The following is a 19,148-nucleotide window of genomic DNA, read 5'->3' as shown; positions in this document are numbered from 1 at the left end:
GCTCTGAACTTTATTTAAATATGACTTCCCTATGACTTTAATCTGCAGTTCTGAGAAAAAAAACACCCCTTACAGACCCCTACCCCTTGCACTTTTTTGATCTACAGCCCTTGCTTTTTACAGTAGCTCTTCCCCAACAGCAGAGCCTGCTTTGAAAACATAAGTTAGTAAGCTAGGGCACCAATCATGGCAGATTAACAGCTGTACCACATTAAATGGAGACAAAAATATCAAGGATATACTTTAAACTGATGGTCAGCAACAGCACACTGGCAATCTTGAGCTTGAACAATGGGACTCACCATACAGGGATGGGGTGGGAAATGGCTGTATAGAAGCAAGATGGATACTGCTAAGTCATTCCTATTAGCTCAGAACACTTTTCATTCCTGACAGGGATTTGTTTATTTTTACAAATGGCATTAGGACACTGTAGGGCTGAAGGATGTGGCCAAAAATCTGAACTGGAATTTTACTGTACTGTAATTAAATTTTAATTTGACTTTTCTTTGCACTAACCGCAAGCATCTAAATGTTTCACTTCAAATGTTACTTGCTTTCATGCCCTAAGAACTTGCTTGTCCAGAGTCCATTGTGGCAGGATTTTACTATTGTATAAAAAGTATGCATGGATCTGTGCACTAGCTGCAACTCTATCTTCCCTTCTGTTCAGCGGCAAACCCACATTAGGAGTGTTGCCAACACATTAAGGCCTGGACTAGAAAAGTCAGTTTTTCTTTTAAAATGTAATCTGAACCATAATATTTCTTTTGTAAAAGTGTGAATGTAGTGCAAATGCAACTGATTGAGCTTTATTTATTTTCCCCCAGTGTCTTTTCTCATACTCTACGGTTAGGACATTGGGGACATTTTTGAAAAGGGGGTGGAAGACTGTTCTGTGAATAAACCCAGCATACAAATTAGTTAGCTGTACAGGTTCCAAAGCTTATAAATACATTCTGAAGATGCAGTTTTGAGTGATACTTTATATGTAGATTTGATTAAATTGTAACAGATATGTTCTGTGTTTAGAGTAAACAATTCGCCATGGAGGAATGTGGGAGACAGAGTCGGTTTTAGATCCCACAGGAAGAGCTGCTCACATCAGTTTCTGTGGCTGGCATCAGAATAACAGTAGAGCCAAAACTGATTCAAAATCAGTTGCTGTAGAAACAATAAAAAAATTATGGGGCAAACAGACAGTTTCAGAAATAAAATAAGATTACCACATCTTTTTTAAAGGGTTAAAATAGTACCTTGGGCATATAACAACACTATATTACATACATGTATACATCTTATTAGCAAAAGCCAAATGTTAGTTTAGGTTGAGTTGTCTTTTACAGGCGAGCTCTAGACAGTGAGGATCACAGTGCCTTTTAGATAGACTTTCAATTTGTAAGTGAATACACTTGAAGTAAGATGAAAGTTAGATCCAGAAAAAAAAATCATTGCTGTGCTGTTAAGGTTGACCTAAAAGAGGTGGATGAAAGGCTCCTACATACCTGCATGGACTGAGCACATCCTATGAGTCCATAAGGATGTATCAGCCTTCTTCATTTCCTATTCCTAATATTTCTTAAGGCAAATGTCTTTATTTCCCACACTGCCTTGGTGTCATTTGACAAGTTGCCTTCTATGTTTACAAAAACAAAGAAACAAAGTCTAATTAGGCACCTCGCACAATCTATTCTTCGTCGAAGCACCCAATGCATCTGTCAGAGCAACAGACAGACAGAGTAGGTAAGACTCTATGGCTCTATGCAGATGTCCACAGACATTAGTCTGCACAAGTCTGTGGGACCCTTTATGCAACTTTATAAAACAAGCTTTTATTTTGACATGGTTAATTATTTAGTATACACAAAGACTAGCTACGAAATAAAAGACATTTTGAGGTCTGAAATAGATTGGAGCATATAATCAATGTTTTATTGACTTTGTAAAGGACATCCAAACTGAAGTGCAAATAATAAAGTTTACCTAATGATAAATGCTACTTCAGCTTAGCTAACTGAAAGTAAGTAAGCTACAGTAGTTATTTTCTCACTAAATATCGTTGAAAAATTTTTTTTTTCACAGTATTACTACATTTTTTTCAGTATCACTAATGCTAAAATAAGTGGTAAATACAGGGTTTGTAATTATTATTTAATACTATTTAATAGTTTTATGGTAAATAACACTACAGCAGAGTCTAAATGATAAACAGAGTAATTAAGCACACAGACGGTTATATAGTCTTAAGGCCAGAACACACCTACTGTGTCTGACTCATGTTTTTTTTTTTTTTTTTCTTGATTCTGGTTGCATTCTTCTACGGACCACACAAGAATATTGACTATTCACAGCAGTTTGCACAGGATATCTCTAACAACAACAAGGGGTTAGTGCATGTAAAACTGTGGTTGCTACAGAAGTTAAAAGATTGATGTTTTTTTTGACTTTTTTTTTTATTTTATTGTCATTGATTTCAAAATTCCTTTAAAAAAAAGTCATTTTTATAATTCTTTTCTATTCACTTCCAATACTTGTTACCTGTTTAATTGTCTTTATGCCACCGAAATATACTTCTTAATTACCTATTTAATTATCTTTATGCCATCAAAAAATGCATTTCTCTGTATGTTTTCTTATTATTTCTATTTATGCATAGTTCTTTTATTTGCTTGATACATAAACGTGCTCTATAAATAAACATGCTTTGTCTTCTTTTTATCTGTCCTCTGAAATCATGAGTTTCTAACATGGTTTAGTACACTTTTAAAACTATATACATTTTATTGATTGTATGTATGTCTGTAAGTTTACCCTTCTAGCTCTACATGCACTATTTGTTTCCAGACAAACCTATGTGGAGTAAACCCCACTGTTTATCCTTGCAATTCAGGGATTTTACTTTGTATTTTTCCAAAAGGGGATGTGTTTTTACACTGTCACTGTGTCTCTCTTGTTGTCAGACTCATGAAGTTGTTTTCAAATTGCTACGTAGGCACACAACTATACAAATAGTTATGGGCCTACAACTATAAAAGCACAGTGGCAGAATATTGCAGAAGGTATGGCCAGCAAACATTTAAAAAAGATGTAATTACTCAACTAAGACGTCATACGTTTCAAATTTCTGATTTACATGGAATTTTTTTTTTTTTTTGTGTAATCAGTGCAGTTTATTTTTTCTAAGACTAGTTTAACAATAAAATCTTTGTTTTAACAAGCAAAACTGCCCGTGTTTAGCTTTAAAAATACTCCATTTAAGGTTCTTCATAGTTCTAGATTTTTGGAAACCGAAATTTGCTAAACTGTCTGCATGTTAGGAACATCTTTAACCTAACATAAAACAACCATAGTGATTTATGCAATAATATTCCTCATTAATAAAACTTACTAAGCTTTGCCTGGGTGGCTTTTATGTACCCTCAAATATAAAGGCCAGTAATGAAGCCCCTAGATATGTTACGTCACATGACAACTATGTATATCCACCCTGATGGATATACATAAACAGAAAGTCATCTCTAACATGGGTTCAAATCCAAGTTAACCCTTTATACAGCCATTGTTTTTGAGATCCTTGTCTAATGGTACGAACAAATATGTTAATGAGTTGATGTAGCTTTATTGTTCAAGGACAAATGACTTAAGAGGATGATTTCCAGAAAGAAAAATATACAGTATGAGGGGGAGGGTTCTTTTGACTTCAATTATCTTGACATTTGACAAGTGAAGAAAGAAACACCTAAAAGGACATTTACTGATCGGCTCCCACTCACATGCAAAGAACAGAAAAACTGGAAGTGAATCTATCAAAACTGCACAGTCCCAGCAGCCCACACAAACATAACTGACATTTAAATACACGAAAGAGGAGAAACAGTGAAAGAGAGAGGGTGACAGAGAGACAAGGAGGGGTAGTGGAGGGAGAGAAATCTTCTCTCTGTATACCAAGGGGTTCATGCATTGACAGAACCACAATGCAATAAATGAGTGCATAATTATACTGCTTGACATCTTCTGCTGAAGCAGAAGACATCGCAAAGCATGGTGGTTTTGAGCAATTTTTATTTGCATGTTTAATTTCACAAGGAAAACCTTTGCTTGTTAATGCTGCAACTCTTTTCAACACCTCTCTTTTTATCATCAGTTCCTATTCATCCTCCTTTCTGTGTCTCACTGGCTTCCCCAGTTCCATCCTTTGTTTAGCAACCCTTTCACATTTCTAAGACGCTTAAAGACATCCAAAGAGAAGTGGATAGGAATGTGAGAATGATGTGTGTTTTCAGATGTGTCAGTATGCTTTATGACGCTCCCATCAGTAAATGAGAGGGAGGAAGTCTCCCCTGTAATCTACTCTGACCAACCATCCTGCCCCATCTGCACAAGCTTCGACAGATTTGCTAGTTCACACACTCCTCTCCCTATCCCTTTCGCATTCACATTTTCCTCCTTTTTGCTCTTTGCACTTCCTCTTCAAACTCTAAGGTATTGGCTTTAGCTGTCATATAACTTTCAATTGCTTTTTACATCTTGGTACCACCATCAAGCATTTTCTATGCCTCCACAATGTTGCCATTTGAAACCACACTGCGCTCAAACACACAACTGATACCTGTAAATTCATAAACAGGTTTACAGCTGATAACAGGGGCTTTCATCTTGTGAATGATTCATCATGTTGCGTTAGGTGTTATAATCAAATGCCAGTTAAGTGCATTGTTGTCTGTTGTTATAATATAGCTGTTGCACATATTTCTTTGTTTTCAGTTGTCAGTAAGGTAACGATCCATTGTTGACATTAGGGAAAAAAAATAAATAGAGAAAGACTTAGGGAACCATTTAAACTGTTGAGGACCTCGGAGTTGATTACATGACTAAATGAGAATGCTGGGAGAGGAACACCCTGCCTTTGTCTCTGTCCTTTCCAGTCCTCTCTGCCTGGATGAAAAGAAAGGGAGGTATTTAAAGCCATAAACTTCTGTCAGCACCCTCTCATGTCTCCATTCTTTCTGTTTTCTGTAGCCCTTTGTGTCTTCCTTAGCACTGGTTTTGACAGGAGGGGGCGAGTGCTGGTGACCTGGAATAAGAGCTCATGAGGGTGTCATTAACCCAACATTAACCCTGCGCTACTGAGGGACGAGGAAGCGTCTAAGTTCAACAATAGGGAGGTAGCAAGGGGGAGAAATACACAGGTCCTGACATAACAAGGTGAAAACTTAAGTGGAAATGTCTGTTTGTGGATAAGACAGTATAGTGCGCGTTAGAAAAGGACAATAATTACACTGAAATCAGCTGTTAGCAAATTGTAAGAGATGGGGATGGTGGAGTGGAAAAGACAACACTGAGACCTACATGGCGAGAAAGATAAAGAGGTGAGAAGAAAAAGCCAAAACGAAGAGGAGGGGGAGACTGGGAAGGGAAGGTGCCCTTTGATTACTATCAGCATTGTTGGCATTTGCATACGCATTCTTCTGCTACCTAAAATGCAAATGCAGCTCATTGCGAATCCAAGCAAGAGCCTGGTCGGCACACTGTATTCTGCACATGTGTGGGTCTTTGTGTCGGGATTCTCCTTGACCCGGTGTTATCTGTCATCATCCCTTGTTTCTTCTCAGCAGAGGGGTGGAGATGGAGGAAGTACCCCTTACTGCTCTAGTCTGACACCTGTCTGCGTGATGGATGGAGGCAGGGATGGATTGATGGATGAAAGAACCGATACACTGCCACAACAGAAAGAAAAACACTTTGACTGCTAGGGGTCATGCCCCTTTTAATTAAAGCCTGTAGAAATGCAGGAAATGATAATTTCCTTGTGTATAAATACAGCGTAGGAGCTTACAACTCTGTTGGGAGACATTCAGATGATTGTAAGGGAATTTCTAGTTTAGACTGACATACATATATACTGGAACTAGCCGGTAGCATGAGGGAAGATTACTCAAAGCTAATTATTTTTCTAATATCTGTGAGTCATAAGCTACTACAGTCATATAATAAGCTTTTTCAAAGAAAACTCAATTTTTAGAAACATTGAGAGAGGCGCAAGACTTTTGCAGATAACAGGGAGGCTAAGCACAGCAATGATAGTACATTTTTATAAAGTAAATTCCTGCTTTACAACAAGTACTCTGCCACGTGCCTGTTGTGACATTGCCACAACCTTCAATAAAAACAATAAATTACAGCTAAGAAGAATATGAAATATTTTCTGAATCCTATCTTCGTATTCTATAATTCTTTATTGGAAAACCAACATCTAAATTCCAAATTTTGAACAGTGCATCTGTGATTTTTAGACCATCGGTCTAAAACCTTCAGAGTTCTCACAATGAGAATGGCTGTCATGGAAATAAAGAAATTACAAAATCTGGCTTAAAATTTCTGAGGTTTAGAGAAAAATGAGTAAAGGCCAGATGAGTGTGTGCCTACCTAAACCCAATGCTGCAGGCATTAGCATGTGAAAGGAGCTCTACAACAATGTGCCCTCCTCCCTATCACACACATCTACCCCACCATCAGCAGCAGCAAACCCCCTACCGCTGACTGAGAATCTCAGAGAGTTTAGGAAGGAGGGATAACGAGAATAAGACAGAGAGAGGCTGAAAAACTCTTGTTCTGATGCCAGAGAGCTATAGACAGACTGGTGAAACTGGCAAAGCTTCTCTACATTAAGACCAACCTGGGAGATAGAGACAATAGCACACAACACATGCTTCTGGTTGGAAGAGTGGAAATCACTCCCCCTAACCTGAATTTGGCTCATTTTGGACAATTAATCGTCGCTCTCCATTGTCTGTGCTGGAGAGCCACGAGTCACCTGCCGTACACAAGCACACCAGCACACACAGATACACACTCTTCCTTCTCCGTTTGCCCCTCAACACTACTCTCCAGGCATTCCTGGGCATTCCTCCAAACTGAGAGTATATTGGAGGGAAGGCTTTGTTGGGCAAAAAATCAGAGATACAGAGCATGGGCTCACACTCGATCATACGCACACACACTGTATGTTAGCAATCCAACATGTCCTGTGTCCAGAAACGCCGTGCAATAATTAGAGGAGCTGAATGCAGCGATTATGCACTCACTCCATCATCTGCTTGCTCTTTCTTTCTATCATCGCTTTCAGTAGTGCTGCTCAAATGCTTTCTGCTGTTGACAAGACACTGCAGGTGCATTGGAGGGAAGCACAAGCATGAAATCTCTCTGGATGGAAGTGAGCACAGAGGCAGAAATGCTCAAACAGAGAGGCATTCCAATCCTCCCAGGCAGCAAGTTAGGAAGAATCAGGCGACAAAAAAGAGAGGAGGTTGGCAGAGAGGTGGTGGGACAAAAAGCAGAAGGCTCCTCTTTCATTGCGCCTCTCAGACCAGTCACATTTCAGATTCTCTCTGTGGAACTGCCTTCCTCATTCCCGATCATCCCAGACGGATCGCAGCTGTCAAACTTTTGACGTCTTCATCTGCCTCGGTCATGACCCTGCACTTTGCAGCTAAACTCTCTCTGTATCTGTGAGTGTGTGAGCGGCTGTCACTCAGAGTTTTTGACGGCTTCATCAGCCTCAGTCATGACCTCTATCTTAACCAGGGCTTTAGAAAAGAGGAGGGAGTTCCTTCTCTCTTGTATTTTCTGTGTTTTTACCCTTTGCTCCCAGTGATGGACCCCCCAAATGGGGGAGGAGCAGCCATGTATTGATGCCTTCTGCTGTCACTGGACTTCTTTCAACCCGTGCTTGCCCCATTCAACATCTAATCCCTTCTTCCTCTCCAGAGCTTCTCCTCTCCATTTATATTATCCTTCGTCAACGCTGCACATAAACTTTTAACACTGCTGTTTTGTCTAAGTCTGCTCAGAGTTAGGCTCTCTTCAACAGCAGGTTTTGGAAGTATTAGGATGCCTTGCAGCAATTATTCTACTTTGCCATTTGTCTTTACAAACATTGACTTACAAGGCATCATTTCTACTGAAACATTTAAACATTTTGTGACTAAACATCCAAAAACTTTGATATATTGTACAATTTCAAACCAAACATTAGTGAGCCCAGATGTGAGAACCTTAAACCAGATATAACCAACAAGTTAAAAATCTTGCAAAGCACTTTTCATTCCCCCATCCAAAAAGCAACCAGTTTGATACGACATACATAGCAGTAGTCAAGTAAAATTGACGAGGAAAACATTAATAAGTTATGCAGCCAAGAGCCAAATCTGACGTGTTTGTCATGCAGCACAACAGATTTTCCTTTACTGTAAGAAAAACATCAAATAATTAAAAACATAAAAGCAAACATATGGAGGAAAACACTCCGGTGAGATGAGATCAAAAGAGATTTTTTGGCTTAGATATAAAACTCCTGATTTTGCAATGAGCAACGTAGCACATCACCCAGAAGACACCATCCCACAATAACACACAGCAGAGGCAGCATCATGCTGTGAGGATTCTTTTTTTTTTAAGCGGGGGAAGGGAAAATGAAGGTTAACAGATGTACAAAGCCAGCATTGAAAGGGGATTTAATAAAGTTTTTACCTAGAGAAGATGCTTTTACAGATTTTCAGATTTTTATTTTTAAACGATTTTCTAAAAGGTATAATTTTCCTGCCTCTTCAATATTTTTACTACCTTCTGCTAAAACTCAGTCAGAATGACGTAACCAGCACTACAGCAGCTTTGCTTTAACATCTTTTTAAAGTCTTACTATAGAGCTAAGCTGTAAGCTGTTCTGTAAAACATCCATGGTAAAATTTAATTTAGAGTCTTATATTTTGTAAATATGTATATTCCGTTTCTAGGTGGGTATCCTGTTATGGCTTTCATAAATGTCTAACAAATCCAACTGAAGCCAGACAAAGATTAACGAAGCTTAATACAAAGAATGAAAGCAGGAGGGAACTTCCACTCTGTATCCATTTAAAGGTAACTGAATCTACCTACCAGCACGGAAACTCTTCCTCCCAGGGGGCCTTTGTACTGGGCCGGGCTGTGTTTGTTATAAAAACACAAATATGGCACAGCCACTTAGAAGGCTCCTTATTGTTGTGACTATAATGGAAGCAGCATTAAAAATTATTCTCTATAGTAATAAATATTTCGAACCTGCAGAGAAGGTTTTTGGAACTTGTTCAATGCTGGCAGCGTCACATCACTATAACGAGACTTTTATTAACTCAGATTTACAGTTTTGATAAAGCTGATGCAGTTTTCCACATCTTACCTTTGTAATATAAATTTCATTTAGGAAAGTTATTTTGTTAGGTAAATCTGACAGAACACGTCCAGCATTTTTAGGCTAAAGACGGATGCTTATATTTTATACAGCTCAACCCAACCAGAAAATGGAACAGAGGGTGACATAACAAAACCTGGAAGAAAAATAAGGACTGAATCACTCCTATGTACAGTCAATTCCAAAAGTATTTATTACCTTTCCATAAAAAACTGGAGCGAATATTACACAACCACAAACCAGGCAAGACATGCCCGACTGACTTAAGCTTGTAATTTATTTCAAAAGAAATCAGAAATTTGTTCTCACTCCTACACCTGCAACAGCAAAGTTACGTCATTTTTTTTGTTTTGCAACCCTGCCTTGGGAGATTTAAATGATTATTTTTGGCATATCATCTTGGCAGAACTTTCTTTTTGCAGGGTGTCGGACAACGATTGATTGATTGATTGATCAGGATATGAATGGGCATTGTTGAGTAGTAAAGGTGGAGGTGTAATTATCCTTTTGTTTCCTGGTGTTGAAAGTCCCCCTTTTCTAAGAAAAGAAAGCTTTACAAATAAGTAAGGTAACTGCAAGGTAAGAGACAGTTTTGAGGATCGACTGGCTAAGGCTGGAAGAAAATAAGCACAGTTGTATGACACCTCTACTAGATAATATAGATCATTTTACTCCTTCTACTCCTTCATCAGTCCAAAAAATGCCCCCTTTGCTATAATACTGTTGTCTTCTGCAGGGTAATGTAAGCTACACTTCCCAGTATTAACCAGAGTGCAAACAGCCAAGACTCTGACAAGATTTACAGGCTCAGTGGAATAATCTGTCAAGGAAAACTATTAGTTGTGTACTTCAAAAAACAAAAACAAAAAAAAAAATTCAGAAATCTCAAAAGTTTCAAGCACTGCACCTGCATCACTGCTGTGAAAAACTGTTCATATGGGATTGCAGGACATTGAATCCTGGATAAAGTTGGTGGTTGGGAAACTATTTTATGTGCAAAAGAAAAAGGGGCCACACCTAAAGAAAAGATTCCACAACTAATAAATTACTGTGAAAGGAATATTATTGAGCAACAGGAAAGAATTAAGCATAGACAGAAAACCAGGGAGAAGCATCACCGGCATTTAATCAACTAAAGTGTGCCAAGTGTTCAGCTAACAGCTTTTTGGCAATCACCTTTGGTGTGTGAGAAAAATATTTCCAAATTCTGTGTTCCTTGATAGTTTCATAGTTTCTATTTAGCATATTTTAATAAAATACTAGTAACATCACTGGTAAAAGAGCCAAAAGATCCGGATTACAATTCTTTGTTTACTAAGCTGTTAGTCATGTGTATACGCAGCACTGGTTTAACTCTTGAGCTTTTTTATGCCTGAGTGATTCATAAAGCAGATTTAAGTGGTGTAACATGTAAAAACAATATACTTCTGAAGGTTAAAATATGCTTGCTTTGCTGCCAGAACTTGTTTTTCTAAAAGAAGAAGATTTGGAAACTTTCTGACCTCAGTGACATGAGAAAACTAAGATCATTGTCCCCCCCATTAAATCTGCCCTCCCCTTTAGTCTTTTCTCTGCAGATGTTTAACTGGAACCACTAGAAACATTCAGTTCTCCATCTCTTACTGCTGAGACAGAGATTTTCCTGCTCACCTCTGTGAATTCATCTGGACTTTGATGGATTTCTGCTGAAGCAGCTGCTCTCAGCCAACAACCTGACAGGCGGTGAGAGCGGAAGAAGAGAGCTGGAGATAGATAGATGGCACTTCACATCTGCTGGACATTCAGTGGTGTCAAGGGGGGGGATCTCCTAAATCTTGCAACATATTTCAGACCTCAAGGACAACCCCTTAGCCCTCCTCCTTTCAGAGGAACAAACAGGGCAGGCTGGGTGGAGGTTTCAAAGAGCGTTTGTCACTCATAGAATTTTGTGGTCGTTGTTTTCAATGCTTAGAATGAAACGTCAACTTTTTCCGCCTCTCTTTATATTGCCAACTGGCACAGGATTGCATGGCTCTGAGCTTCTCCTCTGTTCTCTTTGAGTTATGGTTCTGTTTGTTATACAATTAGCCCGCCAGGATGGGCTTAATAAATAAAGCCAAGGGTGTAGATCAGCATGTCACCCCCCTCATTCACTCCGTTGGTGCCGGTCCATCTGCGAATCTGTGATTCTGCGAATGTGTGCGTCTCCGCTAACATGTTGTGTGTCTGTTGCATGCGTGACTGAGTAGTGGGAGTCAAATCCGGTCGTAAAATAATGCCTCTGCTCTGTCTGTGATTCCCGTGCACCTCACTTCGACACAACAGCATGCATATTTAAACATCTGCAGGATAAAAATCACATATAAGTAAACTGTGCTGAAAGTGTTAGGAATGGATGTCTTCAGCCAGATGGTTAAACATGTAACTACAGCTCAGACTTAAACCATGAGCTTCCAAAGATCTTAAGGAAAGCTGGTTAAGAACATGGAAGCATAAAGTCTGCTTCCCAACAGAAAGATTTTTTTGGATGAAAACGCTAACAAGTTCCAACTCATTTGATGAATTTGTTCTGCAGCTGATCTGCAAGTGACACATTAATACTTGACGAGGCACAGTCCAACTGTGGAACTATGTCATCACCTAGACTTTGCCAAGTAAACTAGTGCTAACTCTTTGAATCTAATGCTTTAATTAGTTTGATGCAGAGATGATGCAAAACAGATTTTGTGACTTCCAAACAAAAAAAAATATTCTAGTTGTTGGACAACTGTGCTTTACACATCACCCTCTATAATTAGATAAAATGCATTAGCAATATGGCTTTAACATTCCATCGTGATGTTTTGCTATGTTTTTTTCAGTGACATTAAAGCAAACATGAAATTAATCAAGGTTTATTACAATCTGTTATGCATCTATCCCTGTATTCAGTCAGAGCCTCATAAACACCACTGCTGCTCTGAAAATAACAGCTATATTCAGCAGCATGACTCTGCTGCTAAACAGTACACTGTAGTCATATTCAATCATATTATGTAATATTAATTCAACACTAAGTGATAATCTCATGGAACCAAAAGTATAAAAGCTTTAAATACTTTTTGAATTTTATCAATGCTTTTATTTTTTATAAAAGCATTTTTTTTTGTAATGATAGTGAACAATTTTACATCATTGCTCATTCCTTCATGGCACTCTTGTAAATTAGTGTACTATAGTCTTAAGATAGACTGTAATGATGAGATATCACTCTTTGCATTAGTTCTTTAGGGATTTTCTTTGATTCACTGACCATTGTCCTCATGGGCTGGTAGAAAAATAAACTTGCTCAGTCTTGTTTGTCAAAGTTACAATAATTTTTCTCAAATTTTTTTCCCCCTTTAAAATATGTAATCCTTGAGGATGAAAATATGCTTAGTTAGACATTTTAACTTAAACACCATGTTGTCTTGTCTCTTCATTTTAAAGACTGGGTAACATAAACTAATAGGGGTCCCAAACAATGGATAATTTTACCTAAAGTTACATTTTTTTCTTTACTGTTGGATCAATTTACTCAAATTAAGGTTTTCCTATTTACGCATATGTGATTGTGTTCTAGGAAGTGTTTTAAGCATTTTTACAGAACTTTACAAGAGGAAGAATTGAGCTGCACATTTATTTTTGACTGCATTTAAAATATTAAATAATTATGAATAATCAACTAAACCAAATTCTGGTGTTTTCCAACGCTTGACACTAACTTAACAGTCCTAATAGGTTCTAATACTGTACTTAGCATTCCAAAGGCTGACAAAAAATAAAGTCATTTCTGTAGCCCACAAAATTTTATCATAATGTCACAAAAATACAGTTATAATAAAGGAATTATTGCATCCAGTAGCAGGTACCTACCTTTACATGCACCACCCTCCTCTTCATATCCTGGTTTGCAGAGACATCCACCAATAGGAACCAACCACTCTCCATCTGCTCCACAGTACATTTTTGGCTCCTCTCTCTCTTCTGATTGGTTGACACATGACCCCCTGACCTCCACTAAAGAAGATGTGTCAGCACCAGTGACAGTGTCAGGAAAGGTCGCCAGGTTTCTGACAGTGAGTGGGCAGGTCTTGTAGAAAACCCTGACAGAAACCAAAGCAATGCAGGCGCCAACATCCTGAAAGGCCAGGTAGAAGCCTTTCCTCGTTGTGACCTTCACATCTCGAACTTCTGTGTTTAGCTTCATGATGCGGTCTCCAACATCAACCTGCGAGTGAAGAGGTAGAGTTACCTTGACTGAATGTGCAGTGAAACACCTAAGTCCTTATTATCCAGGTCACTTGTTCAACCTGAATGTGAGAGTTTCGGCTGAACCATTATTGGTGTTCTTTTCTTTATCCCTTGGCTCTTATCCAGGTGAACTTTTATGGATTTCAAGGGTAAAACAGGCTTTAATGCTTGCAACACTAGAATAAGTAGGCATTTTAGGATTGGCTAAGCAAAAACAGTTTTCATAGGACAGCAATACAGACATCCAAGACAGAAGTGCTTGTAAACAGCATCAGAAAATTACAGCTAAGTGCCAGAAGGTTTTATTTTCCACATGGCAGCAAATTAAAGTAAAAGGAGGTGGGCGGATAAAGAACTGAAAGGCTGACTCAGTTGTTTGTTTCTACCTGGGTGAAACTCTCGTCTGCTGCCACTGTGTCCACCTTAATGAAGCTGCTCTCTTTGATGTAGCTTTCTTTGTCATCATTTGACTCGTGGTAGTAGAGATTGAATGTCTCCTGCAAGACAAGAAAGTTATTTTTATTAAATAAACAGTGACAGATGTGTCAGTTTAACATTATTACCAGTATACTTCAGTCTACAAATATGTTCAAATAAAATCATCCCATGAAACAGCGCCCTCAGAGAGCATAGAAGTGTTGAACATTTTTTTTTTACCTGAATGTTCATTTGTTTTATTTTTTAAGCTGTTTCACATATACATAGAAAAAAATAAAATGATTCGATTTTCTATTTTTCATACAAAAAGAAAAAAGGGGTTTTCTATAAATTGTGGCATACATATATATTTATCCCACCTGACTGAATACTTTGTAGAATCACCATGATTCCACAACTCTATAGTTCAAAAAATTAAAACTTTCTTCTGCATTTATCTTTCTGAAGGCACAGATTCTCATTTACATTTGGGCTCTCACTTTGCCATTTAACACATTTTTATGTCTTAATTTAAACCATTCCATTGTATTTTAAAGTTGTTGCCCTGCTGGGAAGGGAACATCTAATCCAGTCCCAAGTCTTTTGTAGTATTTCAATCACCTTTGACCATCTTCCCTCTCTTGGCCAAAGAAAAGCTTCCCACAGCAAGACGCTGCCAGACCCATGTTTTGTGGTGGGATGGTGTTTTTAGGGTGATGTATGGCATTAGGTTTCCTTAATATATTGCATTTGGATACAGGCTGAAAAATTATACTTTAGGTTTCATCTAACCAGATGATTCCAAAATGCCTGTGGTTGTCTAGTTTTACTTAAAAAAATTCCTCTTGCTCCCACATCGTGCAGAATGTCATTGTACCTTGCAGGTGCCGGTGACTCCTGGCAGGCTGTTGCAGTCTCTCAAAGTAAACTTGACCTCGACGTAAACCCGCTGAGCACCGGAGCGAGGAATCCAGTCCGTCCGCAGCCAGTTGTTCTGACTGGGCTCCAGCACATTACACACCTGGTACGTCCTGATCGGGATGTTCTTTTCGTCCATAATACTTACTTCTTCCCACTTTAAAGAAAAGCACACACATATAAACTTTTACTTCTTATAATAGCTGAAAGTTCAACATTTTTTTTCTTTGGATGAGAGATAACTCTTTTAGTTGCTTTTCTGGGAAGAAGCAGAGTTTACCCAACTAAGAAATAATAAACTAGCAAACAAAATACACTTTTTTTACTCATTTAACATTAAAACTCTCAGTGATCACACTGTATTGAACAACTGAGAAGAATCCACTTGCAGGTAATGTTATTTTTTCATGACCCAAAACCTTGCAATTACAAAATACATGGTGGGTTTTTACATAATCTGCTCACATAAACTGAAAGTGGGGACTTTAGGACCTCTATGTCCCAATAAAAACTGTAAACCAGGTCCAAAACCATTTTCGATGCTGCTTACTATAATTCACAGCTGTGATTCAAAGCTTAGCCATCCAACATTCACTCCTGCATCAATATTCTGCAGTTGCCAGCGGTTCCAATCTGTTGAGTGTCCAAGGCTTTCTGCAGGCGCATTTCCATACAAGCGAGGCGGGCTCAACCTTCGCCTCACCATCCATCTCAATAGGGACGATTATTTGCCTTGTACTGTGACCCTCCAAATGACCGCTGAGCCTCCCTGCTCCAAATTGGCTTTTTATTGCCACTGAATAATAATCTGCTCTCTCCATACCAGTGAGAGCTGTATACACACTAAATTTAGCGTGTCTGAAGGAAGAAAAAGAGAGGGCGAGCTGGAGAGTGACAGAGTGTGTTTGTGTGAATTGGGGTAAGTATGTAAAGAGTTTTCCTAACCTGATCAATATGTCATCAGTGGCCTGTGCAGGGCTACAGCAGAAATGCTGATAAGTTACTAGTCATTACATTTTAGTACATTTTAGCAGTTTTGCAAAAAGAATCTGCAGCACTGTAAACATGGGACAGACTCTGACCTTCAGTGTACGATAAAAGTTCCTTCTTTCATCATTTTCATTTCCAGGGCAATCAAAGTACTCAAAACACCAGGTTAGCATCATATCTGACAGTAAAATTTTATGACGACACACTGACTGATACACATTATCAGAGCTTTTATTATCCTTGAAACACAAGCCCACTATCAGCTTCAGAAAAATCCCCATCTGGTCTTTGTTTTAACTGTATGCTGCTTCCTGCAATGTACTGTGAAAAAGCAGACATAGATGCCTTTTTGTGTACTCTCTTTTAGAGCAGACAGAGATCACAGCTGCCAGAGGGAAGAGAGCTTTGTCTTTGTCCCAACCACGAAAGAAATACTTTTTTTTTCAATATCTGTTTGTGTGTGAGTGTGTGCGTGTTGGGGTGTGTTTCTAAAGGATGAGGATGATGGGGGGGCGTCTCTAATCTAAAGCTCAGTACGTGAAGAGCAGGACCCTGTCAATCAAGCAGCATGCGATAGAATAAAAGCATGATGACCAGAAGAAACAGAAGTCAAGTTCACCAATAAATTTCATCTTGTGATATAAAATCCCAGTGACAACAAAAAGTACCAGAAAAAAATCTGAGAAGTTAAAATATACCACTGATATATCCAGGATTTATTCTGGCAGTTGCTTGGTAGTACAAAACCCTAAAAAATGACACCCACCACCAAGCTGGTTTGTGCCTTTGCCTGTGCCAAACAAAACGCCAGCAATCTCATATTAGCACTTAGGCTTGTTGAACAACAGCAAATTGCAAAATCTGTGGGCAGAATATTTACAGCTTTCCAGACCAAGTGTGCATGAGTGTGCGCTAGTGTGCATGTGCTTAAGATAGAGATTGTGTTTTGAGAAGAGGGACCAGGTTGTAAACAGTGTATCTGTAAAGAGAGAAAAAAAAAAATCTCCCACTCACCCCTCCCTCTGCAGGATTGGCTGCCCATTTCAGTTCTCCTGGCACTGTCCTGGTATCCAGCAGGGTCACTAGAATTTCACATATACATACACACATGCAGATAGTTTAAGAAAAAAGCAGCGTAAAGTGCTTCTCAACAACTTTATTAAAGTATAAAAATTCAGCTGCATAATAAAGAAAACCCTTTTCTGTCTGCAACATGTCCCAGCTGAGCGTGGGACAACAGCACAATGAGCAAAAGATATTATGATATTCCAGTGGTATGAGAAATTCTATGCTTTTAATATTTTCATGGCATTTACACAATAATTTTAAACAAAAACACATGATATAGTGAAAAGTATAATATAATATTTATAGTAAGGTGCTTTAGTTTCCGAACCATCCCTCCAAACACTAGACATCTATGTACACCCATCCATCTATCCATATTCTTCTGCTTATCCAGGGTCGGGTTGCGGGGGTAGCAGCTTCAGTAGGGAGGCCCAGATGTCCCTCTCCCCAGCCACTTGGGCACTAGTCTAAATCTGTACATTTTATTTTTATACATCTACTCACATTTCATTTTTTCACTGGCAATTTAAAAGTTTTTGTTCCCTTTAAATCAAACAAAGGCATTCATTATAGGCTCACATGATCCAAACCACCTTTTACCTACTTTTACCCTTTCAGGAGGCTGGAGAGCAGGATCCAGAAACAGGTGGGGAAGGGGGTTGCACTACACTATGCTATGCTACATTTTATTATTCTCTGTCATCTCATTAAAAGTGACTAGAAAAAGCATGATAGAGCAATGCTTACAGCAAGGGCAATACAGAAAGTTGTATAATGAATGGATAGATAGGGACCATTAATGATGTAGCATATTCTGTTGTTCTATGGTGCAATAGAAGTTCAAAGATAATTTCAAAAAACACAGACCAAACAAACAAACAAAACAGTAAAAGTCATCATCCTTATATTTTAATTGCAAAGAAATACACAACCAAGTTTTCAAGTAGGCTAACTTGTGTGCCAGAATTAGGCAAATTTGATCTACTTAAAATGCATTAGTATCTTAGCTATCAACAAAACTTCCCATTCAAAAAAATAAAAAATAAAAAAACTTTAAAAAATAACATTTTGCAATTCATTTGTGGTAAAGGGGACACATAAAAAAGGAAATAAAAGGGACCAATGCTTAATTACCGCAATATAAAAATATAGGAGTATGTAGCCTATTGCTGAACCTTCGCATCAGATTTATTTTACGTCAGTTAATTCAATTAGTAAGCTTTCATTTTGCCCCCATTTACTTTGGTATCAATGATCTTAATCCAGGAAAGATATTTGAAACCTTAATATTAAGGTTCAAAGGTTGGTTTTAAAATAATATCCACTGGGAGATTCAATTAACATTCTGTGCCACTTTAATTTATAACAAAGGTGTTTTGGTGTTTTCTTACAGAAAAACTATTAAAATGAACACAGATCATAAATAGATCAGTAGGGAATCACTTTTTTAGTCTGACTTTTTTCTCCTAATAGTTCATAATCCACGCACTTCCTCTCTCCAGCCCTCGGATGCGCCCGGAGCGCAGGCAGCGCCTCCCCTGCGTGCGCCACAACAGCAAAAAATACTCACCTTCATTTGAGGGATAAATCCTCATCCTCGCACATGAAACAAACGTTATTATCCAGACGGAAGATAAAAATGTTTGCCACAGATGTCCAGCCATGTGTGCCGTGTGGAAGCGTGTGAGCTCTCCGTGGGCTGCGCGCGCTGGCTGAAGCGGCTCCATCCCGCTGGGAAAACTCCGCGTAAATGAAACCAAGTGTGAAAGCGAGTTGGGATGGATGGATGCAGCAGCAGAGACGGTGGATTCAGGGGCGGTCTCCCACTCAGAAGCTTCCCTTGATGTTAAATGACATGAAGTTAATGGAAAACATCGCTGATTCCCATATTAGCGTCACTCATCTAATGTTATTGCCCAAAGTTCACAATTAAAAAGAAAATTGTTTATAAAATAAAAAAGGTTTAGAAGGAAACTGTGTAATTATGAGCCATTTCCAAAATTAATACAATATAAATAAATAGTGAATGAAATAGGAAGTTTTAAATGATATAAAAGCACAAATAAGCATCAAATTCTTCATCTATGATATATTCTGATCTAAAGTGAACAAAAACACCCAAATTAGTGGCGTTAATCTGTAATCTTAATGAGGTTGTTTGCAGGTTTAGGGTAAAAAAATGTCACAAAAGCCACGCTTTTGAAAAAAAGCAAAAACAATAGAACTCAATAAGTCTGCTGCGTTAATTAGAATAAGATTAATGTTTGAAAACTTGACT

The 19,148-nt window shown here is 38.4% G+C and overlaps 1 protein-coding gene across 1 annotated transcript in view; it reads right to left on the bottom strand.

Moving 5' to 3' along the window:
* Window positions 1–18,632, bottom strand: part of LOC107091879 (ephrin type-A receptor 4-A-like) — a 34,642-nt gene extending 16,010 nt beyond the window's left edge. The window contains exons 1-5 of the mRNA XM_015386073.1: window positions 18,441–18,632; window positions 16,817–16,884; window positions 14,772–14,969; window positions 13,864–13,974; window positions 13,100–13,454 (exon numbers count right to left, since the gene is read on the bottom strand). Coding sequence (XP_015241559.1) covers window positions 13,100–13,454; window positions 13,864–13,974; window positions 14,772–14,969; window positions 16,817–16,884; window positions 18,441–18,597 — 889 coding nt within the window. The 5' untranslated portion in view covers window positions 18,598–18,632. The remainder of the gene's footprint in view (window positions 1–13,099; window positions 13,455–13,863; window positions 13,975–14,771; window positions 14,970–16,816; window positions 16,885–18,440) is intronic.
* Window positions 18,633–19,148: the final 516 nt, after the last annotated feature.

This window comes from Cyprinodon variegatus, unplaced genomic scaffold, assembly GCF_000732505.1.
Source record: "Cyprinodon variegatus isolate N-32 unplaced genomic scaffold, C_variegatus-1.0 Scaffold355, whole genome shotgun sequence".
Classification (NCBI taxonomy): domain Eukaryota; kingdom Metazoa; phylum Chordata; class Actinopteri; order Cyprinodontiformes; family Cyprinodontidae; genus Cyprinodon; species Cyprinodon variegatus.
Note: the sequence above shows the minus strand (reverse complement) of the source record. Positions and strands in the feature narration are given on the sequence as shown.